The sequence below is a fragment of the Sorex fumeus genome, unplaced genomic scaffold (assembly GCF_029834395.1).
Source record: "Sorex fumeus unplaced genomic scaffold, SorFum_2.1 ptg000041l, whole genome shotgun sequence".
NCBI lineage: Eukaryota > Metazoa > Chordata > Mammalia > Eulipotyphla > Soricidae > Sorex > Sorex fumeus.
Genome location: NW_026606098.1, coordinates 703,396 through 727,246, shown reverse-complemented (window position 1 = coordinate 727,246; position 23,851 = coordinate 703,396). Strand labels below are relative to the sequence as shown.

The 23,851-nt window shown below is 43.0% G+C and overlaps 1 protein-coding gene across 1 annotated transcript in view; it reads right to left on the bottom strand.

Moving 5' to 3' along the window:
* Window positions 1-23,851, bottom strand: part of MORC3 (MORC family CW-type zinc finger 3) — a 54,410-nt gene that overhangs the window by 22,405 nt on the left and 8,154 nt on the right. Inside the window, exons 2-8 of the mRNA XM_056119531.1 lie at window positions 14,719-14,791; window positions 10,311-10,443; window positions 8,039-8,253; window positions 7,202-7,349; window positions 5,550-5,697; window positions 1,483-1,611; window positions 1,149-1,268 (exon numbers count right to left, since the gene is read on the bottom strand). Of these exons, the coding sequence (XP_055975506.1) occupies window positions 1,149-1,268; window positions 1,483-1,611; window positions 5,550-5,697; window positions 7,202-7,349; window positions 8,039-8,253; window positions 10,311-10,443; window positions 14,719-14,791 (966 nt within the window). The remainder of the gene's footprint in view (window positions 1-1,148; window positions 1,269-1,482; window positions 1,612-5,549; window positions 5,698-7,201; window positions 7,350-8,038; window positions 8,254-10,310; window positions 10,444-14,718; window positions 14,792-23,851) is intronic.

The following is a 23,851-nucleotide window of genomic DNA, read 5'->3' as shown; positions in this document are numbered from 1 at the left end:
CTTTTGAACCCCAAATCACCTGAGAAAATCTACTGGTAAAAGTGTAGTTGCAAAATCGAATGAAATTCATTACGTTTAATAACAAGACTTTTGGTAGTGAAATATTACTATTTAAAGTGCAGTACTGCAGTCCATACTGTAAATTGCAATGTCTACTTTCTGATATCTCTTACACTTTTTCTAAATAAAACAATAATTAAAAAAAAAGAAAACCCAGGCCAGAGGTAGGGTGCTTGTCTTGCTTGCGGCCAACCCAGGTTCAATGAATGCCTGGCACCCCATATGGTCCACCGGAGCACCGAGCCCCAACAGGAGTGATCCCTGAGTGCAGAGCTAGGAGTAAGCCCTGAGTATTGACAGGTATGGCCCCCAAACCATAAAAATACAATAAAAATCATAGAGTTGAAAAAAAGAAGTATCTAGACTAGAAACCTCTACCAATGTTGAGTTCAGAATTTACCACTAAAACTCTTCACACCAAAAGCATTGTTCATGGGAACATGTGAATGAAAATGAATGGACAGAATGAGCAACATCTATGTGTCCCCCTGAACGAATTCTACAACGATGCAAGTATCTTACGAGGAAAGTTCTAAAGTATTTAGGAACTCAAGAGTAAATCACCAATTAGATATTGTTAAGTTAACACTATTATAAAAGCAACTGGTTTCATTCCAGCATGAAACAATCAGGAATCCATATTCAAATATAATCGTAAGATCGGTATCTATGTTTGAGATCCATATTTTTTTTTCAGGGGATACGTGTGGTTTGGGGCCATACCCAGTGATGCTTGGAGCTCACTCTTGGCTCTGGGCCCAGGGGTCATTCTGGGTGTTGCTCGGGGGACAATATGTAGTGCCCCCCGTACTATATCTCTGGTCCTTTTTTATTTCCTTCTAGTCCATTCTTAGTTGTAAGATCTGTAGGGCAAGTTATTTTATTAGCCCCAATTTCCTTATCTGTAAAACAGAAATAAAATTCCGTCTCTCTCATAAGATTATTCAGGGACAGATATTACTGACATTATTAATACAGATATTTAAAATTCATAAGGGTAAAAAAGCATAGTGAACGTATTCGACATCTGACCCAATAACATGTTACTTTACTCTTTTAAAAAGTACATTTAGGGATATGCCACTTACCCTTAACTGACATCCAACTTTTTCGTAGGCTTTTATAAGTCTATTTCTGTGATACATCATTATCCCATAATGATCTTTATTTCGGCAGTTGAATCCAAAAGTAATTCTCACTGTTTTAGTCTTGAATGTTAAGGTAAATTCTGAACACACCCTTTGACCCCACACCCCCAAATAATCTTTTCTGTTTCATTAGTTTTGAACCCATGAGTACAATAAAAGAACTAAGATGAAGAGGACTAGAATCCCTATCAGAAGAAGACAAAAAAGGGGAAAGTAAATATACTTAACTCCATATCATTCGATTCAGTATCACAGAAGGAAATACAAAGGATACTAAAAATTTGGGTCGATAAACATCACGTTCGATGTAGGCAAGACTCTTGGAGACTAACTGTGTCTTTACTTTCTGTCCTCGTAAGATGATCTGCATTCTCGGTTTCAGGTATAAAATACTGCAGTAAGCCTGTACAGATACACATAACAGCTCAGTCTCCAAATAATTATTTATGTCAATATTACTTACTCGTGGATTTAAGAAGTTACCAAAATAAATTCAAAATACTGTAGGTTAATACATGTTTTACAAAAAACAATCTACTAAACATGCTGTTAAATTAAAAGTTCTCAAATCACTGATATATCGTAATTAGAACACATGCCTGAGAAAGTTTTCTCATTCTTATTTCATGCATATATTGCTAAAGAATAACAATGAACTTTAGGCAAAAAATAACCAGCATAAAACAAAAGGAATTACTAAGAACTTGAAAGAAAAAACACTTCCGACAGGGGATGGACCTTGCAAGTGTGAGGCCTCCGGGCACCTCCAATACCACGAAAAGAAAATGTCGGTAACAATAGTATCAGTAACAGCACTTAACAGTAAAGAAGTTTAGCATTTTTCAAAACTGAGCACAAACAATGAGGAGTCATGTTTTTTCTTTTCACTTTTGTTGCATGAAAAGTTAATACTTCAGAATCCTGACCAATCTATAAAGCCTAAAACATGTTAAAATACTTTTATGTACCGACTCCAAACTTTCAAATCCTTTTTTGTTCTTTTTTTTTGGGCAACTCCTGGATTTGCACTCAGGGATCACCCCGATAGGGGCTGGTGGGGAGGGGGGCATAAGGGGCACCAGGAAGCAAATCCAGGCCAGCCATGTGCAAGGCTTAGACGAGGCCCACCCTCTGTACTCTCTCTAGCTCTGAAACTCAAAAACTCAAAAAGAAAACTGAAAAGTCAGAAAGGATAAACTATTCTTTATCAACAATTTGTCACTCAACTATTTCTGTGATACATCATTATCCCTGAATGATTTTTCTCTCCTGCCTCCTCAGTTTAAAATCAGTGATATGTGGGGGTATGGTGCTGCCAGCAGGTCAATCTGTACCTCTGAGGCAAGTGCATCAGCAGCCTCATGGCGCCTTCAGATTTCTGGATACCCCAAAACTGCTGCTGTGCCTTTGGCCAGACACCAAAACCTTGGGGCAAAGTTCACCAAGAAAGTAAACGGCCAAAAGTTAGGTATGTGGGAGACACACCCACAAGCCACCCCCGGCTCAGTTATATAATTGGAGGCATAGCCTCTCTGGTTCCTGAATGAACTGCTTAATGGCCATGATCCCAGAGACTCAGAAACAAATCTCAAAACCCAACAGCTTTTGGCAGAAATGCATCTGGTCCCTGCAGCAGGCTACAGGTGCTGGGCCACCCCAGGTGGGAATAGGTTTTGTGCCTTAGCCTGTTTCCCTGGTGGTCCGGTGGCCGTCATCCTCCAGAGGCCACTGGACAGTCAGGTTTGGACCCGCAATGATGAGACACATGGGGTCTCATGGGATGGGGGTGGAGCTGGCACTTTCCTCCCCGTGCCAACGAGACCCTGAGTCACCGCCCACGAATGGCCTCTCTGGCTCCTGATCAAGCTGCTTAATGGCCATGATCCCAGGGACTCAGAAACATATCTCGAAACCCAGCAGCTTTTGGCAGAAATGCGTCTGGACCGCGCAGTAGGTTACTGTCGCTGGGCCATCCCCTGGGGAAAAGGGTGCTGTCCCTCCGCCTGCTCCACCTAGGTGGCTCAGTGGCCGCCATCTTCCAGAGGCCATTGGACAGTTAGGTTTGGGCTCGCAGTGACAAGACATGTGGGGCCTCATGGGATAGGGGTGAATCCGGCCCTTTCCTTTCTGCCCCAACAAGACCACGAGTCGCTGCCCACAAACGACCTCTCTGGTTCCTGATCATGCTGCTTAATGGCCATGATCCCAGAGACTCAGGAACAGATCTCAGAACCTAGCAGGTTTTTGGCAGGAAATCTCTTCAGATTTAACTGTTAAAATTTCGAAATTTCAAAATCGCGCAGTCACTACTGCAACCGTGCAACATCATATATTATTCATGACCAGCAATAGAAAACAAACTGTCTACTGTTGCCTTTTCGGCAGATCTGAATGTTGGGGTAAAGTAAAATCCCAAATAATAATGGTGGGTGTGGTGTCAAAATATTGAATGTGATCAAAGTAGAGAGATAGAGAGAGAGTAATGTGGAAATCATCTGCCCCACAGGTAGGGGGAGGGTATGGGATGGGGGTATACTGGGGTTGTTGGGGGTGGAGAATGGGCACTGGTGAAGGTACGGGTGTTTCATTGTATGACCGAGACTTAAACTCAAAAGCTTTGTAACTGCCCTCACAGTGATTCAATAAATAAAATTATTAAAAAAATGGGGAAAAAAAAGTAAGGTGGAGTTCATGCAAAATTCAATCAGCTTAATCAATGGCTGAATAAATAGCAGTACTCCTACATTAAAAAAAAATCAGTGGTATGTCATTATTTACAAAATCTACTCATGATTATTTTTGGTTCTGGTGTTTTGTTTTGTCTGAAGGGAGAGCGGGGAAGGGGGTCTCCTTGGCAGTGACTGGAACCCTAGGGTTACTTCTGGTGATAGTTGGTCAACTCTAACCAGGTTGGATGGCTCCTTACAAGAGTCCAAGAGGCCATTAGCACTGTTTTGGCTGTGAGTTGCTGGGGAGCACAGCTGGCAGTGCTTAGGAGTTGACCAGGGTTTCCTGCACATGTGTGCCTAACCCTTATGCCATGTTCCTAGCCCCTGAGAATGGAATTTTAAAACATTTTACTTTGGGGGCTAGAGCTATCGTACAGCATGTAGGGCATTTGCCTTGTGGATGGCCAACCCACATTCTATTCCCAGCACCCAATATGGTCCCCTGAACCCCACCAGGAATGACCCCTGAACATGGAGGCAGGACTGTCCTGAGCACTGCTGGGTGTGGGTCACCCCCCACATCCCCAAAAAATACCCTCAACATTTTACTTTTTATTGCAATTGACTAAAGCCACACTATCTATTCTGACTTCTCTGTTTTCCACTTCAGCAAGATTTTAACAGCTAAGATATACTTCAATACGATATTGGGATATATCAAGGTACAGTAATATCTACCACTCAACTGCTAGGATCTTAGCTAATGTTAGTTGGTAAAGGTAAAAAAAGGTAAAGGCCCTCCCGTTGATCGTCGATTTGCTCGAGCGGGCCCAGTAACGTCTCCATTGGAGACTTTGTTGTTACTGTGTCTGGCATATCCAATACTCTCGGTAGCTTGCCGGGCTCTCCAAGAGGGGCGGAGGAATCGAACTCGGGTCGGCCATGTTGGCCGCTTGTAAGGCGAACGCCCTACCCGCTGTGCTATCGCTCCAGCCCAATGTTAGTTGGTATATCTATAAATATTGCATGTATCCCCAGCTTTGGGTAACTGGGTAACTTTAGCACAGAAAATAAAGAGAGAACTAAAATCATGCCTTATTATAAACAAAAGAATCATAATAAAATCGTAACATTGCAATATTGAGATATTTCTTTAATCTTAAAAACATACCCATTCCTAAGGTCATATTCTCAGAGATATTTACACTAAATTGTGTGTGTGTGTGTGTGTGTGTGTGTGTGTGTGTGTGTGTGTAAAATCTATATTGCCTGTAACCTAAAAGTTATATATTGCTTCAGGATGCCAATTAAGGTGAGTGTATGCATGTGTGTGGAACACAGAACGTTTTAAATTAAAAAGAGAAACATTCTAAGGTGGGTACATTTTTACAGACTACAACTCTTCTATGAGCATTTTAGCACATACTAATTTCCCAAGAACTCTCAATTCAACCTAACCACAGGCACAGAGAACTTGCAACACTGTTAAATCTAATGAACTGAAAATTAAAACCAGTAACTCATAAAAATTTGACAGTGATTCATGCTTGAGGCATGATCATCTAGAGAAGGCCACGAGGAATTCTGTTGGAGGGCCAGTATTAACAGACAGATCACAGTAACACAACTTTCATTCTTTGAGGACTCTCTCCATGCTGGGCTGAATACATACCCTCAGGGAGTAGTCACTCTCAGGAGCAATTTGATCCATTCTTTCTTGCTTTTTGTAGCCTTTCTTTCCCGTGGTCTCATCTAAATCTTCAGGGATTCTGATGTCATATTTATCCTTATCAAAATCAAACTCTGTTGCATTTTTGTAGCTACAGAAATAATTATTTGAAAAAGCTAAATTTTAACTCCATATCAAGATAAGCAAATACTATTCTCTAACACACCCTATACATGGCAGACATGCAGGTGGAGGCGGGGCATTTGAGCAAGGGGGAAGAGAAAATGAATCCGGGAAGATGCAGAAAACCCTACATGCACAGTTGTTGGGAAGTCAAACAGTCACTCTGGAAAACATTCTGGCTATTTTTTTTAGACTCTAAACATGCAACTTCCATATAATCCAGCAACTGCACTCTTGTACATTTGTATGAGAAAAAAATCAAGATTATATTCCCACCAAAACCTATCAAGGGGCTCCAGTGATACAGTGGGGAAGGTGCTTGCCTTGCACATGGCTGACCTGGGTTTGTTCCCCAGCACCCCATATGGTTCCCTGAGCCTGCCAGGAGTAAAGCCTGAGCACTACTGGGTATGGCAAAACAAAACAAAAACAAACAAAAAACCATACAGGGTCTGCAGCTTTGTTTTTAATAGTCCAAACTCCTCCGACAGACTTTGACGAGTAAACTGCTAAATACACAATGGTCTCTCCATACAACACCACTCAGCAAGAAGGAAACGAGATACCGAAAGCTGAAAAATATCTCGAGAATGAGGCAGGATGCAAAAGTCAAACCTCAAAGGCTTTATACTCAATTTTATTTTTAACATTCTTAAAATGACCAAGTTATAGAAACAGGGAACGTGTTAGGCATTGCCACTGAAAGTGGTTATGGACACGAAGGGTGACAGGAAGAGCCCCCCAGTGATGCAACTGTCCTGTACCCTGACTGTTGGTCTTGAGCAACAACGGGAGGGGGACTAGGAGATCCTCTAGTATTTCTTACAACTGCACATGAATCTACAATCATCTCAAAATCAAACTTGGTGGGGAAAAAAAAATGAACAATGGCAAAGGGAATGAGACAACGAAGCTCCGAAAGAGAATAAAAAGAAAATGGGAACAGGAGAGGTCAAGAAAGTAGGAGTATTTTAGTCTTTCCCGTATTCACATTATTTTCATAGTTCAATGTCTTACACATTAATTTTAAATATTTCACTGGCAAACAATTCTAACCATACCAAGATACTAATTTTAACAATACAGAAATCTTTCTTATGTTATTTTTCTTACTACAGGCCAAATCAAACTTGGTTTTAGGAACTAAGATTTCTTTTTGTAGTTTATGCAATTTGCAACCTGTTGGGCTTTTATGTTCTTTCCTTTTTCATTTCTGGTTTTTCTTTGGAGAATGGGGTGAATGGCAGTGAGACCAGAGCACTAATGGAGACTAACTGGCAGGGCTAAGAAATTTTTATCATGATGAAATCATCTCAAGCTGAAGTCAACGTGACCTCCAAAGACAAAAATTATGCCAAATACCAATGACTTTCAAAGTATTTCTATTCCATGTAACAATGGAAAACTGGAATAAAACTTTCTGTGCATGCACTTTGCTCGCCAATGGTTAACTAGCCGTGGTCTACATTTACCTTCTGAGATTCCAAATGATGATCCTTGTCCCCTTCTTACCCATAATTGCATCAAGTTCTGCCAGTAATTTCTGTTCCGTAGAAAACAAAGAATGTTCCAGAATTGCAGCAAGGCTTGCTTTTGATTCTGCTAAATTTATCATCTGTCGTATATCCTAGGTTAAGGACTTAAATCAGCAATGTAATTCAGAATTAAAATGTGGAAACTAAATCAAATATCAATACGAAAAAACTTTTCCCAGGACCAGAGAGACAGTAGAGCAGGTAGGGCTATACTAGGGCTGGGTTTGATCCCTGGCACCACATATGGTTTCCCTAAGTCTGCCAAGATGGATCCCTGAGTGCAGAGACAGGAGTCATTCCCTGAGCACCATCAGGTGAGGTCCAAAAAGAAAGGAAAAGAGAAAGAACACTATTTCCTAAATTATTTGCAAGATTTTAAAATAACAGTTAAAATAACAGTTCTACGTCTAATAAACACCAAAAACAAGTTTACTATTTCTAATTAATGTAACAGTTTCCAATAACTGAATGAATTTCTACATAAGATATTTTCTTAAAGACACCTTGCTTTTTGTGCTCATTAGTGAAAATTTCAAGGCAGATCACAATTTATGAAACTATAAACAGCTGAAGATAAAATAAAATCATCTAATGCTAAGACTATGCCTAATTACAACACAGAATATAAAGGTATAAACACTTATTTAGCTTTATATAGGATAAAGGCAGTGGATAGGAAGAAGTCAGAATGGAAAAACCTAATATATCTGGAAGACAAAAGTATGAAGGATTCAGATTATTTCTTTGGTTTTAATTTCAAAATCAAAAGGATATGGTGTTTGTTGAAGGCCACTATTGGAACAACAACATGTTCTGCTTTTATGACTTCCAAGTAGGTCTGAGACAAGAAGCCCACACTCATGCTTTCTCCATTTTTGGTAAAAACGATGGCATCTTTACCCAAGCGCATGGAACCTGACTTGAAGCCATTCCCATACAATCCAACTGGGACATGACCATTCATGGTGACTTTGTCACTAAAGCCAAAGCTAAAAAGAAAAGAAAGTTTCAGAGTAAGTGCAACTTTTTTTTTTTTCAAATTCAGAACTACCAAATAAAAAGCCTGCATTTGAATGCAGACCCCACCTTTCCTCACTATATAATCTTGAGTAAATTACCTAATTACCTTTCTTTCTTTCCTTTTTTTTTTTTAAAAAAAAAATTCTGGGTCTTATAAGCAGTGCCCCAGGGGTGCAAAGGCCACACCTAGTGATACTCAAGCCCAACTATGGGGCCAGATGGTTCAGCAGTGGACCTGGTGATTAGGGGAAACAGCTGCTCTGTTCCCAGGCCACAAAAGCCCACATACCCTAGATGAGTTCCTAGTGGCCCCCATGTACACAAGGGTAGTGCACAAGGGAGAAGCGGCTGGCAGTGCTGGGGATGAAATTCAGGGCCCCATAACAGCCAGGCTGGAGCTAGAGCCATAGTATAGAGGGTAGGGAGGGCACTTGCTTGCACATGGCCAACCAGGGTTAGATCCCTGACACCCCATTTGGTCCCGCATCCACCATGAGTGATTCCTGAGCACAAAGCTCAGAGAAATCCCTGAGCACAGCATGCTGTGTCCCCCAAAGACAACCAAAAAAATGCCAGGCAAAGGGTGGGAGAGATAGCAAAGCAGGAAGAGCACTAGCTTTGCATGTTGCCAATCAAGGTAAAATCCCTGGCACTCCCTGTGGTCCCTACATTCTGCCAGGAGTGATCCCTGAGCACAGAACCAGGATTAAGTCCTGAGCACCACCATATCTGGGCCCCAAACTAAACTACAACAACCAAAAGAATGCCAAGCATGTGATCCACTTATCTCTCTGGATTCTTGGACAAATTAGCTCTACTTTGATGTGTTTCCCAATCTCTGAATGGAGGAAAACAAATTTACATCAAAGAAGTTTGAGAAATAGGAAGAGCACAACATAAGTTGACTGAATTCATGGCCCAACACCCCGTGCCTAGTACACAGATCCTTGTTTGCAGGGTGGGCCTCAGCTGGCAGTGTTCGGGGCTCGCTCCTGGGTCAGCCACAGGCCAGAGAAATGCCCTACCAACTGTGCCATCGATCGCTCTGGAATCTATTATGTGGATTCTTCTTTTCTTTTCTTTTCTTTTCTTTTTTTTTTTGCTTTTTGGGTCACACCTGGCTCATGCACTCAGGAATTACTCCTGGCAGTATTCGGAGGACCATATGGCGTGCTGGGAATGGAACCCGGGTCTGCCTCATGCAAGGCAAACACCCTACCCACTGTGCTATCGCTCCAGCCCCCCATTATGTGGATTCTTAAGAATTTGAGATTTCACCCCACAGTATCTCCTGTTTTTTCTCTCAGCAAACCTACTGAAGATGATCACTGATCGGCATCAAATGAATTTTTCTGATACCAAAATATCCTTCTACCAGTACTCAGTGTTCTAGTTTACATTTCAGGGACATTTAACTTTACATTCACATCCTATTTTGTGATGCTACAGTTCAAAGTCTTAAAGAATACTTTATGATGCTTCCTTACCCTGAAATAAAAATACCTCCCCTCCAATGTTTTGTTGATAAGATTAATTTTCTGACTGAAATTAATTTTCACTAAATAATTGATCACTCCAACTCAAAAGGAATAGTGTTTAAAGAAGTTCAGGATGGGGCGAGAGAGACAGGACAGTAGGAAGGGGACTTGCCGTTCACGTGGCTGACGCGGGTCAATCTCGGCATTCAGTACAATTCCCCAAACCCACCAGGACTGACTCCTGAGTACAGAGCTAGGAGTAAACCCTGAATACTGCCATATGTGGCCCCGAACCCCACCCCACCTCCGTCATTTTTTTCCCACAAAATAAAGAATTTCAGTTTAAGCCTGACTTGGGGAGGGGTCATGAGAATGGCAGAAAATGCCTAATAACATAACAGAAATAGATAATGATTATTAGGAAGGCCAGAGAATAGTACAAAGTTTAACATTTTACATTTAAAAACAAAACGCTAGGCTATAATTATAAAACTTCATAATTATAAAACTTTAAGAAATGATTTTAAGAAATTGATAGTTTTACATACCTTAGCATTTTATGTAATTTATCTGAAGTCATTCCATTCCCATTATCAGTGAATGTCAAGCATATATGTTTATTTATCACTGTCTTATCAATCCATATCTGTTTAGCATTCACATCAGGATCATAAGCATTATCTAAGAAACAAAGTTTGAGAAGTTCTGATTTTGCATTTTGAAAAAGAGCATCAGTTCAGAATAATCCTGTAACAAGTCACAAAATAACAGACTTTAAGGAAAAATTTAAAGGTGAAATGTTAAAGAACTCCTAAAACTTGAAAATACATAACTAAATTCTGTCCTATCAATATACCCCTATGCCCTAACAATATACCCCTTCACTGACTTGATTCTTTCAAAGCCCTCCATTTATTAATGAGCACGAAAAAGAGAGCCACTATACTGACAAGTGTAGGGCCAAAAGAAACAGCCCCCTGCAGAGACAAAGGGAGAAGACATTGAGCCCCAGGAAGTAGCCCGGCTATCAGAGGGAAACAGAGATGAAAGTCAAGGGTACCTGGAATCAACACAGAAGAAAAACAATGCGGTTACTGAAAAAATAAAAAAATAGGATCAGTTTCTGCCAACCGGCAAACATAGGTGAAGGTTTACCTTCTACACAGTGTAGAAGGCAAACCACAAACTGTTGCCCTTTAAAATTTAACTAAAGCTGCCAGTAGCATTTTTACTTCTATTACCTTTGTATATTTCACAGTTTAAGATGCTAATTTATCTCCATGTTCTACTGAAGAATAAAATGGAAAAACGATGGGGCCGGAGCAATAGTAGAGCAGGGAAGGCGTTTGCCTTGCACACGCAGCCGAAATCGCTTCAACCCCCAGTGTAACACATGGTCCCCCAAGCACAGCCAGGAGTCATTCCTGAGTGCAGACAGGAGTAATCCCTGAGCATCACTGGGTGTGACCCAAAAAGATAAAAAAAAAAAAGAAGAAGAAAAGAAATATTTTCAATAGACAGAGTGACAAAATAAACTTAAAAACAATTTAAGATCTACCTTTACATACCTTCGATTAAAATAAAAAATATTTTTGGAGGCAAACTTGAACTTTTTATTTTAAATGGTTCTCAAATTAGCCTATAGTTAAAATTAAATAACCTTTTAAACAACCGATTTAGGAACAGCAGTGTTTTCATAAATATTACAACTGTACACCAAGCCAGAAGGAAGTCTCAAAGGACTAGAGCGGTCTGCCGGTCTGAGGCAGGGTTCCCATTCTGGCAGCGCATGATCACCTGGGCAACAGGAGCCAGGAAGAGCCAGGCACCGCAGAGGTCGGACCCCAAAAAATGAGGGTTAACAACAAACAGCCACAGAAGAACATTGTAACTCTCAGCTAAGGTGATCAAAAGGAAAGGAAACAAGTATGAAAGAAACAGTGTTTACTCTGGGTTTTAAAATAACAGGTGGAAATAGCTACAATGTTATAGAATACCCAGGTCGGAGTCACATTAGCCGGAAGCAGCCCGCAGAGTGTTGCCTTGCACTGGGTGGATCTGGGTTCAATTCCCAACACCCATATGGTCCCTGAGCACCAATAGGAATAATTCCTAGGTGCAGAGCCAGAAGTAACTGGGTGTGCATTGCTGGATCTGCCCCATCCCCCTCACCAAAAAAAAAAAAAAAAAAAGATACCTATAAAAGCATAGGAGCTGGGAATCTTTGGGCAAACTTTACCATAGAGTGCTCAGAGCTCTTTGTTTTTCTCTTACTCATTTTAGAATCTTCCTTGATATTGACTAAAGATAAGGACTACATTTCTGCTTACTATGTTTCGCAAATATGATAATATATATGCTTAACTTAAAAAATGCACGGGAGGTCAGAGAGATCGTACAGCGGGCAGAGTGTCTGTCTTGCACACAGCCAACCAGGGCTCGATTCCTAGCATTCCATATGATCCTGAGCCCCGCCAGAAGTGATCTCTGAGTGCAGAGCCAGGTTAGTAATCACTGAGCACCACCAGTTTATTTTGGTGTGATCCAAAATACATTAAAATGCGTGTCCAAACACCACCCTCTAGTCCTTGGGGCCAGAGAGATAGTGTAGCAGATAAGGAGCTTGTCCTGCACACAGCTGACCCCCTCTCTCTCACACACAACCCCCAAGTCCACCAGGAATGATTCCTGAGTGCAGAGCCAGGAGTAAGACCTCACCACAGGTGGGTGTAGTAGCCCCCAAACAAACAAAAACGAACCAATGGCCCCCTAAACAAAACAAAACAAAACAAAAAGATACTGTTCCTGGGGGGCTGGAGCTACAGCCGGTAGGGCATTTGCCTTGCATGTGGCCAACCTGAGTTTGATCCCCAGCATCCCATATGGTCCCCCAAGCACCACCAGGAGTAATTGCTGAGTGCAGAGCCAGGAGTAACCCCCTGAGCATCACTGGGTATGACCCAAAAAGCAAAAAAAAAAAAAAAAAAAAAGAAGAAAGAAAAAGCTGCTTCTGGTTGGGAGAGTGTGGCTCCGTGATAAACTACAAGCCTCACATGCATGAGACCTGTGTTCAGCCATTGGCACAATGAAACAAAAACAAAAACGGAACTGATTCCCTGAGTACAGAACCAAGTGTAAGCCCTGAGCATAGACACCCAGTTAGGTGTGGCCCAAAATACAAAGGGGAAAAAAAAAACCTGACCTTGACACAAATCAGCCTTTTGTCTCATGGTCACTAAAACACTATTAAAACACAATTCTAGCGGCCACAGACAGGACCGCAGGTAAGGTAGTAAGGCTTGTGTGTCCCATCTGGGTTTGATCCCAGCACTATATTGTTGCTTCCCCTGAGCACCACCAGCAGTGATCCCTGAGCAAAGAGCCAGAAGAAAGGCTTGAACACCACCAGATTTGGCCCAAAACCAAAAATGAAGTAAAATACAATCCTTTATCTTGGTGATTCTATTAAAAATTAGTCATACATAATATAACATAGCATAAATTTGCCTACTCACTAAACCAGAGAAATCCATTCTATGCTTCCTATACACTCTTGTATGCTACATACTACTTTCATACTATGAAAAATCTCTTTGTAATAGACCTATTCCTTTTATAATCTGAATAAAAATATTTTCAATGTAGTTTATGGTCTCAGCAAATAAAAAGTACTTTGATACAAGGCCGGAAAGATTATACAGGGATTAAGGTACTTGACTTGCACATGGCTGACCCTGGTTTGATCCCCAACACTGCGTACGGTTCCCTGAACACCACCAGGAGTGATCCGAGCTCAGGGTCAGGAGTAAGCTCAGGGAACGGCCAGGTGTGGGGCGAAAGCAACAGAACTGCTTTGATTGGGGCAGGGGGATAGTATAAGAGGTTAAGGTGCAGCAGAACAAATGCTTGTTTCCTGGCATCAGAAAGCTCACCGCGTGCATCCTACCTCGCAATCTCCCTCGCAATCTCCCGTCTGGCTTGGGCCAAGACTCACTGGACCCTGACCTCTGCTTGAGAGGCCCCAAAACAAAACCAATTTTACTGAAAGGAAAAACATTCTTGGACTTGGACAACAAAAGTTAGATCAGGGGTCAGAGACACAACACAGTACAGTGGGTAGGGAGCTTGCCTTGCACACAGTCAACCTGCCTTGCATGCAGATCCTGTAGGTCCCCTGAGCAACACCAGGAGTGACCCCTGAGTGCAGACTGAGCACTGCCAGGTGTGGCCCCAAAACAAACAAAACAGAAGTGAGGTCAGCAAGTGGGGTAAGGCAGGCAACAGCAACTAGATGAACACAGCACTTTGGTGGTGACAGGTGCGGTGGATCTACACACCAAAGGCAGAGAAATTATAACTACTGCAAAGCAGGTCACCTCTATAATGAATAAAAATACTCTGAGGGCTGTGGAACAGCACACAGGGCTGACTTATGCTCTGCAAAGAGGGAAGTCTGGGTTTGATCCCCAGCACTGCCTGAGTAACAAAAGAAGTAACCCAAAAGCACCAAGCCAGGGGAGGCCCAGGAGCCAACAAGTGTGGCCCCAAAAACAAAACTAAGTTAAAATACAAACTCTGAGAGAACTGAGGACAGAGCTCAAAGGGCTAACTAAGGTGCACACTCCGTATGTGGGTGTCTGGGTTCAGTATCTAATATCTCACACACCCTCAAGGCACAGCAGGGAACAAAGCCCAGAATCACAGGGAACAGAACAGATGGGTGTGGCCCAAAAACAAAACAAAACAAAAACAAAACCAGAAGTCTGATGATAGTGTAAAGTTGAAGTTGTGAATCTGACATTCATTTGAACTGTTATGCTAATGCAACATTTACCAGTGTGTTATCATTCAAGATCTATACTTTTTTAAAAGGACATTTGCATATCATTTCAATAAAGAAAAATTTAAACTTTAATTTCAAGCAACAAATTATTTATGAAATGTTAATTTACATACCTATTAATTCAGCAACTGCACTGAATGGCCAAGTGTGACTAGTAGAATTTGTATGTAAAAACTTCGGGCAAAGCTGAAATAAACCAATGATTCATATAAATTAATTCAGGTCTTACTTTTAAGTACCCAACACAACTTTCTACCCTGTGTTAAACAATACTGAAGCCTAGCAAAAAATGACTTAGATGCTTTCTTTGAGCCACAATTGAAAGATACAACGCAGACACATTCTGGAAGGTCAAGATGATCTTCACGCCTTCGCTCCTGGTGTGCACCCACCCAGAGCATGGGCACCGAACGGCTCACCCCCAAGTTCCTGGTCTGTAAATCCTACCTCGGAACTATGCTGCTAGACCCCAAACCCAAAGCTCAGCATTTCCTCATCTCCCCAGAGTGCCACACTGTGTCAGGGGTTTTTTCCTCTGGGGGCTTAAGGAACTTAGCTTTGTGGAGTACCCAACAAACAGTCTCCCCTGTGGGCTCTAGGAAAGGGACTCTTCAACACTGTGTTATTTACTCCTGTTCATTAGAGCTGATGTGGGCAGTAAACACCTACAAGCCCTTCTAATAGCAAGTAACTGTTCAAATACAACAGACATTCTTAATTTCTAAAGAAAGGAAGTAATTTTATTCACATTTCTACAGCAGGAAAGAGTTAAGTCAATTGCTCAAGTTAAGGGGCACATTCTGAACTCCTGAGTAAAGAAGACAACTGTATAAAAACATACAAATGAAGTACAAAATCATTTCTTTTACTTCACAGGGCTGCTCTCCTCTTGGAGATCAAAGCTCTCTCTCTTCAGTGTTTCCTTCTCTCTCTCCCCTTTCAATATAATGTCTTCACTTAAAACTGAAACGTGAGGGGGCTGGAGAGATAGCACAGCAGGTAGGGCGTTTGCCTTGCACGCGGCCACCCGGGTTCGATTCCCAGCATCCCATATGGTCCCCTGAGCACCTCCAGGAGTAACTCCTGAGTGCAGAGCCAGGAGTAACCCTTTGCTTCGCCAGGTGTGATGCAAAAAGCAAAAAAAAAAAAAAAAAAAAACCCTGAGGCGTGAAGCGTGAGGGCCAGAGCAATAGTACAGCGGGTACAGCATTTGCCTTGCACATGGCTGACTTGCATTCAATCACCAGCATCCTATATGGTCCCCCAGGACCGCCAAGAGTGACCCCCCTGAGTGCAGAGCCAGGAGTAAGCGCTGAGCACAGCTGGGGTCTGGTTCCAAAACAAAACATAAAAACTGCAGCTTGAATTTTTCATTCAGAATTTTTATGTAATGGAAATATTTCAATTTTCATTGCTTTGTTTGCTATGCCAGGAAGTGAACCCAGACCTCTCACTTGCAAAGTGTTTGTAGTGCCAGTTTGTAGCCGCCTACCGGGAACACATTCTCTAAGAAGGGAGAAGAGGTGCCTGAAGCTCTGAAGCGCAGAGCCCTAGAAAGTGCCTATCAGAAGCCAAACCAATTGCTGGTGCAGTGCCGGCCGCCGCCACACAGTGTCAGGGGAACCCACTTTTCCTCCTGCCATTCCCTTCCAGACTCTCCGCATCCCTCAAGTAAGGGGAAGTGCGCACTCTTTCAAATGGAATAAAGGGAACTAGGGCTTCCTGAGTGGAAGTAATTCAGGCTCTCTAAACATAACAAAAGAGTCTCCAATTCAATTTCCAGATCTTCTCCGAAGACTTTCCTTCACAAAAATTTACCTGAGAATGACCCGGCAGGAGGCCATCAACTAGATCTTTCTGCTCTGCCCCCAGACACAATCACCCATCCATTTATGAAGGCTCAGCAGATTCCTCACTCTACCGGCAAGTAAACCTCTGCTACCAAATGAGAAACGACTCAAACTGCCAGAACCCTTTCTTTGCTCCACTTGATGTGTTTGTTAGATATTAAGTCCAGAGCTAAACTGGAAAGAGGTAATCTTCCCGAAAGCGGTGGGGCACAGATGGAGGGAAGTGGACACTGGTGAAGACTACCAGTGTTGAAACATCATACACCTGAACCCTAATCACGAACAAGTTTTAAATTTCCCAGTTACTAAAAATTTGTAAACATTTTCTTTAAAAAAAAAAAAAAAGTAATCTGATTCTTGCCCTACTACTCTAATTTCAAGTATATGGCTGAGTATGGTGACGGCCAGCAGACTCTTTATTCATTCTTTATCTCACTACGAGCACATAAACCTCTACTGCCAAAATAATCATGATTTCATTTAGTGATTATCCCCTATACAGAGACTACAAATTGATATCACACAGTTCTCTAGTAAGAATCCCAGGAGGTTAAAAAAAAAAAGTCATTAGAAGATAAGGAGGGGCTGAAGAGATAGGTTTCCGAAAGGTTGCCTTGTGAAGTTAAAGTAAGTAAAGTAAAGGCCCTCCCGTTGATCATCGATTTGCTCGAGCGGGCCCAGTAACGTCTCCATTGGAGACTTTGTTGTTACTGTGTCTGGCATATCGAATACTCTCGGTAGCTTGCCGGGCTCTCCGAGAGGGGCGGAGGAATCAAACTCGGGTCGGCCTTATGAAGTTGATCCCAGTTTAATCCCCAGCACCACAAATGGTGCCCTGAGCACTGTCAGGGGTCACTCCTGAACCAAAGTTTGAGCATGCGGCCCAAACACCTCAAATAATGTTAAACAGTGGCTTTGGGTAAGTTCCGTATGAGCAATTATTTTCAGAACTCATCACTGGCACACATGTCCTTAATCAGAAAAATCATTAAAATAACCAAGCAAGGGGCTGGAGCAATAGCACAGCGGGTTGGGTGTTTGCCTTGCACGCGGCAGACCCAGGTTCGATTCCCAACATCCCATATGGTCCCCTGCGCACCACCAGGAATAATTCCTGAGTGCAGAGCCATGAGTAATCCCTGTGCAATGCCAGATGTGACCCAAAAAGAAAAAAAAATACAACAAAGTTTACATAAAAATAAATGGGGCAGAAAGAAAATACAGCAAGTTACAGTGCTTGCTCACAGCTCAATCCCCACTGTATATGGTTCCACTACCACCACCAGGAGTGATCCCTTAGCAAAACACTGACAGTAAGCCCTGAGCACTAAGAGTGGTCCCCAAACAATCAAAATAATAATAAATAAGGAACACCCTCAAGGTCCTCAAGAAGGAATTTTAAATGAAAATAAGAGGGTCAAGGCGACCTGGGTTTTATTCCCTACGGGTTCAATCCCCGGCATCTCATAAGGTCCCAAGCACCACCAGCATAATTTCTGAGCGCAGAGCCAGGAGCACCGCAGAGTGTGACCCCAAAACCAAAATTAAATAAAAATGAAAAGAAGGTCTGAATGCAGCAGGGAAGATAGAACACTGTATTCCACGTGGCTGACTGTATTTGGGGATTCCTTCTGACTTCGGGCTCTGCCTATCTATGGTCCTCAGAGCAGTACATTCCAGAGCAGAGAACCAGAACTGCCCCTAAACACCACTGGGTGTCACGCCCTACAAAACAAGGTTTGAAAATGGGAAGCATCAGGGATCGTAGTGGGAACGTTACTGGAATACAACAATTTTAACCGTGACTGCAAAACAGATCTGGCAGAAAAAAAGACTAGTGTTAAGAACTGGAGAGAGAATCCAGTGGACTCGCCTTGCACATGGCTGACCCAGTTCGATCCCCAGCACCCCACAAGGTCCCCAGAGCCCACTGGGAGTGCTGAGCACATAGACAGGAGTAAGCCCTGAGCACGGGGAGGTGTGCCTCTCCCCGCCCCGCCAACCGCCAACCGCAATAAAAGTAAAAAGACAAGTCTGTACCTGACCTGCCAGCCTTGCCCCTGAGGGCAAGAATCTGCTCCACCAGAGAGCAGCTTTTCTGTTTGGGTTAGGAGGGAGGAAAACTATCCAAGGAGGCTAGCCTTCATTGGAGCCAAGCATCAATTTATACAGCCGGAGAGATTTCACCCAGACAGAAGAGGACATCACAGGTCATTTGGGAAATATCTGACCACACAATCTAAAGTTAGCATTTAAGGAAACAATCCTCAAGGTTAGCCGACAAGAGTAGTATTGGACACCCCCTGCCCACAAACATTAGGTAAGAAGGAGAAATTCTGACATCTCCTGAACATCTTTGCTCCCCTCACCCTTGCAGGTGAGATTAATCTCCTGGTTGATCTCTTCAGGACCTTTCTGGAAAGGAAGGCAGGCAGAAGTTGAATCCTCCCCCTCAGGTCAGGTCCCAGCAGCCTCCCCCACACCCACAGGCCCAGCCCTACTCATCAAGTCTCACTGTACCAAGTTCTATTCCTGTCACTGGTGAAGATGGGCAGGGCAGGAAAAGTGCATCACCCAGCTTAATTCCTCAGAGACTCCAGGGGACTAGCGACATGGTCTGCCTCAGCACACCCAACAGGGCAGATGCGCGCCAAGCTCCATAAGCAAAAATAGGGACTGCCCACAACTAAGCAGCACTGTGAATGCTCAGAGAGCAACTTCTGTGTCATTTGGGGGGGGGGGGGTGTCTAATGATCTCAAAGACATGGTGGCACAGATAATCAGCAAAGCACAAGAATACCTGAGAGGGGCTGGAGCGATAGCACAGAGGGTAGGGTTTTTGCCCTGCATGAGGCTGACTCGGGTTCAATTCCCAGTATCCCATACAGTCCCCAAGCACCGCCAGGAGTTAATTCCTGAGTGCATGAGCCGGGAGTAACCCCTGTGCATTGCCGGGTATAACCCAAAAAGAAAAAAAAAAAAGGAAAAAAAAAGCAAACAAAGAACACCTGAGAGCCGAAATGAGCGAACTACAGTCAGAAATGACAGAAAGCAGACGCACAGCAGGTGTTACCTAAGAAACTGAGCAGAAAGGCTGAGCGGTAGAACAGCAGGAGCTGAGGAAAAGATGGGGAGCTTCAAGATGAGACGGAGGAAAACCCTAGAAAACAACTGAAGATGTTGTTTGAAAAAGTCTGAAAAGAATGAACAGCACCAGAAAACTATGGGATGGGTTTAGGAGAACAATCATCAGAGTCCCCAGAGAACATAAAGGCAAATTCAATGACGAATCACAGAGAAGTTGAGAGGGGATGGAGAGACAGTACAGGGCATGGGAGGCGTCCCTTGCTATGCCCACCTGGGTTGGATCCCTGGCTTCCGTTATGGTCATTAGTAATTACCAGGTGCAGAGCCAGAAGTACTGAGCATTGCAGGGTGTGGCCCCAAAACAAGTGAATGCGAGGTGGGAAGCAAGTAATAGATAAGAATTTTCCAGAATTGAGGCATGCAGTCATCCAACTAAGTGGACTCTCCTAGTGAAAAAACTCACATAGAAAAAAATCTGACATATTGAACTCAGCAGACAAAAGCCAGAGACAGAATACTGAAAACAGCAAGATCATGTAAGGATTTACAAAGTCAAGTTCCTAAGATTCGCAGCACATCTATTAAATGAGCCTCTATGAGCCGGAAAAGAATGGAGGAATGGAGTACAGAAACTCAATGAATTGAACATGGAAGCAAAAATTGCCTATTCAACTAGATTATCATTTAGATTTGAAGGCATGAGACTGCTTCATAGAAAGGCAACAGTTTAGGGACTGAAACCAATTTTGCAATTAGCATTAAAGGAGCTTCTTTAAATGACAAACTTCGTAGCACTTAGCACTGAATATAGCATTTAGTTGGGCTGGAGCGATAGCACAGCAGTAGGGCGTTTGCCTTGCACGCAGCCAACATGGCCAACCCGAGTTTGATTCCTCCGCCCCTCTCGGAGAGCCCGGCAAGCTACCGAGAGTATCTCGCCTGCATGGCCGAGCCTGGCAAGCTACCCGTGATGTATTCGATATGCCAAACACAGTAACAACAAAGTCTCACAATGGAGACGTTACTGGGCCCGCTCGAGCAAACTGATGATCAACGGGAGGGCCTTTACTTACTTACTTATAGCATTTACTCATGGCACAAACGCTGCCCTCTACTTGATTAAGAAAGGTCTGTTTCGGGGCTGGAGCCAAAGTACAGCGGGTAGGGCGTTTGCCTTGCATGCGGCTGACCCGTTTTCGATTCCCAGCATCCCATATGATCCCCCAGCCCCACCAGAGGTAATTCCTGAGTGCAAAGCCAGGTGTAACCCGCATTGCCGGGTATAACCCAAAAAGAAAAAAAAAGTCTGTTTAGGGTGGGAGAGGTAGTACATAGCTAACCCAGCAGCACCCCAGGTGACCTTCTGATAAGACAGGATTAAGCCCTGAGCACCCAAGGGTGTGGTCCAAAAGCAGGCAGGTGGGAGAGAGGGAAGGACGGAGGGAAGGGAAGGAAGGAGGGCAGGAAGGGAGGGAGGGAGGGAGGGAGGGAGGAAGGAAGGAAGGAAGGAAGGGAGGAAGGAGAGAGGGAGGAAGGGAGGAAGGAGAGAGGGAGGAGGAGGAAGAAAGGGAGGGAGGGAGGATTACTATCTTGCTAAGAGATTTCAAATGTTTTCAATAATGAATTGAAATGAAATGTTTCATTTACAATGAATGTTCTAATAGGGTGTTTTTATTTTTACATCCAGAGGGATTTTACTACAATCTTATACCTATTAATGAAGATACTTAAGCAGCATCTATTCTACAATATTTTCTAACAAAGCCAATATTCCCTTCTTAGGATAAAACACATTTTTAAGCAGATTCTGTCTTAAAATTTTCTTCTCCTTACTCTAATTGGATTTTACATTTGTAGGATTTATCTCACATAAATTCTAAAATTTATGTATTAGCACAGAATTTTAAAAACTTATAAACCTGTAAAGATTTACAGTTCTTGAAAATAATAAATGGATTCACAATTTTATAGAATTTCAAAAGTTCAGCTCTATTGTTTATATGTGTCTAGAGTCACCACTTCCACGGTAAAATTTTTAAAAGGATCTCTCCCATATGTATGATTAAAAATTAGAAAAAAATAAACCTGCAGGGCTGGAGCAATAGCACAGCGGGTAGGGCATTTGCCTTGCACGCGGCCAACCCGGGTTCGATTCCCAGCATCCCATATGGTCCCCTGACCACTGCCAGGGGTAATTCCTGAGCGTAGAGCCAGGAGTAACCCCTGTGCATTGCCAGGTGTGACCCAAAAAGAAAAAAAAGAAAAGAAAAAAGAAACCTGGTAAGGGGGCAATAAATGGTCAAAGTCATTCTAACCAAAGACTTTGTAGAACTAAACTACATGGTAGAGGGGTTGGGAGGGGTCCCTGGGCACTGGTGGAGGGAGCAGGGTGTGGTGATGGGGGTGATATTGGAGCCGGGTGCATACAAGCATTATTAACAGTACTGTAAATCCCAGGGCCTCATAAAACGGTTCTAATATATCCCAGGATCAAGGGGGTAGAACATCACGTGCTTCGCAGAACAGGCTCTGAGTCCAATCCCCAGCCCACATGGCCCCCGCCCCCCCTCCCACCACCTATACTGTCAGGTTCTGTGGCCCTGGTGGACCCAGCCCACGATACCACAGGCCCCAGCAGTGTGGAGATCTGCCTGGGAACAGCCACAGCTACAAGCATCTCTGGGATTGGGCCCCATTTTTAAAAAGAGGGCTAGGGGTACTAAATGCCCTCTAAAACAGAAGTCCTTGCGGTCCGAGAGAGCAAGTAGGACACTAGTCTAAGTGCTTTCCTTGACACAGCCTTGTATCAAAATTAAACTTTTATACATAACAATGTGCAAACAATGAGAAGACAGTTTGCTGACAGGAAAAAGTCTGTAATAAGCAGTTAATATACAGAACATATTTTTTTAAAGAACTGCAACATAAATCAGTAACAAAAACACAACACGTTCACAAGAGCCAGAATCTGGAAACAACCCGAATGCCTGGGAACAGATAACTGGTTCAAGAAACTCAGGTAAATCTACACAATGGCATACTATGCAGCTAGGAAAGCTGAAGTCACGGAATTTCCTTATAAGTGGATGGTCATGGAGAGTATCATGCTAAGCGAAACGAGCCAGAAAGAGAGGGAAAGACATAGAATGACTGCACTCATTTGGGGAATTTAAAATATAATATGAGACTAACACCCAAGGATAGTAGAGAAAAGTGCCTAGAAGAATGCTCCACGGTTGGAAGCCTGCCTCATGAGCCAGGGGAGAAGGCAGCTGGGATAGAGAAGGGATCACTAAGTCAATGATGGTTAGAGAATCGCTCAGGATGGGAGATGTGTGCTGAAAGTAGATAAAGGACCAAACACAGTGGCCTCTTAGTATTTGTATTGCAAACTGTAATGCCCACAAGTAGAGAGAGAGCAAGAAGGAAATTGTCTACCATAGAGGCAGGGGGAGAGGACGGATACTGGGGACATTGGCGGTGAAAAGTGCACACGTGTGGAGGGATGGGTGTTCAATCACTGTATGACTGAAACTCAAACATGAAAGTTTTGTAACTGCAGCTCACAGTGATTCAATTAACAAAAAAAAAAAAAAAGAAAAAAGAAACCACAAGTAATTTTAAAATGGGTGAAAGATTTCTCCAAAGAACAACTAAGCATATGAAAAGCAGAATAAAACTAACTGGTAGGGGAAATAGAAACCAAAACCACAGTGAGATATACCATCATCTCCAACTCATGAGGGTGTCATTGTTTTACTCTTCTGGGTTCTAGGCTGTCTGTACCTGGAGGTATTCAGGGTTTACTCCTGAAACAGTGCTCAAGGATCACTACTGGCAGAGCTCTGCACTGAGAATCACACCAAAGTCAGTGCATCCAAGACCAGTACTTTAACCCCTTAACCCACATCTCTGGCCCCTAGAAATGTGTTTTGTTTTGTTTTTAATTTAAAAATAAACCACAATAAACACCAAAACAAAAAAGGGTCTGGAGAGAACTCTAAGGGCTGGAATATGAGCTTTTTGTGATAGAGCCGTGAATTCTTTCCCCAGCACTACGCTCTACTGAGCAACACAAGCAGTGACCCCAGAGCAATGAGCTGGAGTAGCTCCTGAGCATGGGGTAGGGGGGAAGAAAACTGACAAGTGTTGGAGAGGATGTAGAGAAACTGCAAATCCTGAGCACTTTTTATATCCAATACAGTGGGGTAGAAACTCACAATTCTCTAAAATGGAAAACAGCAAGTGTTTCTCAAATAGTCAACGAGAACATCACCACAGGCTCTAAGCCTTTCGTGTATACTCTTGT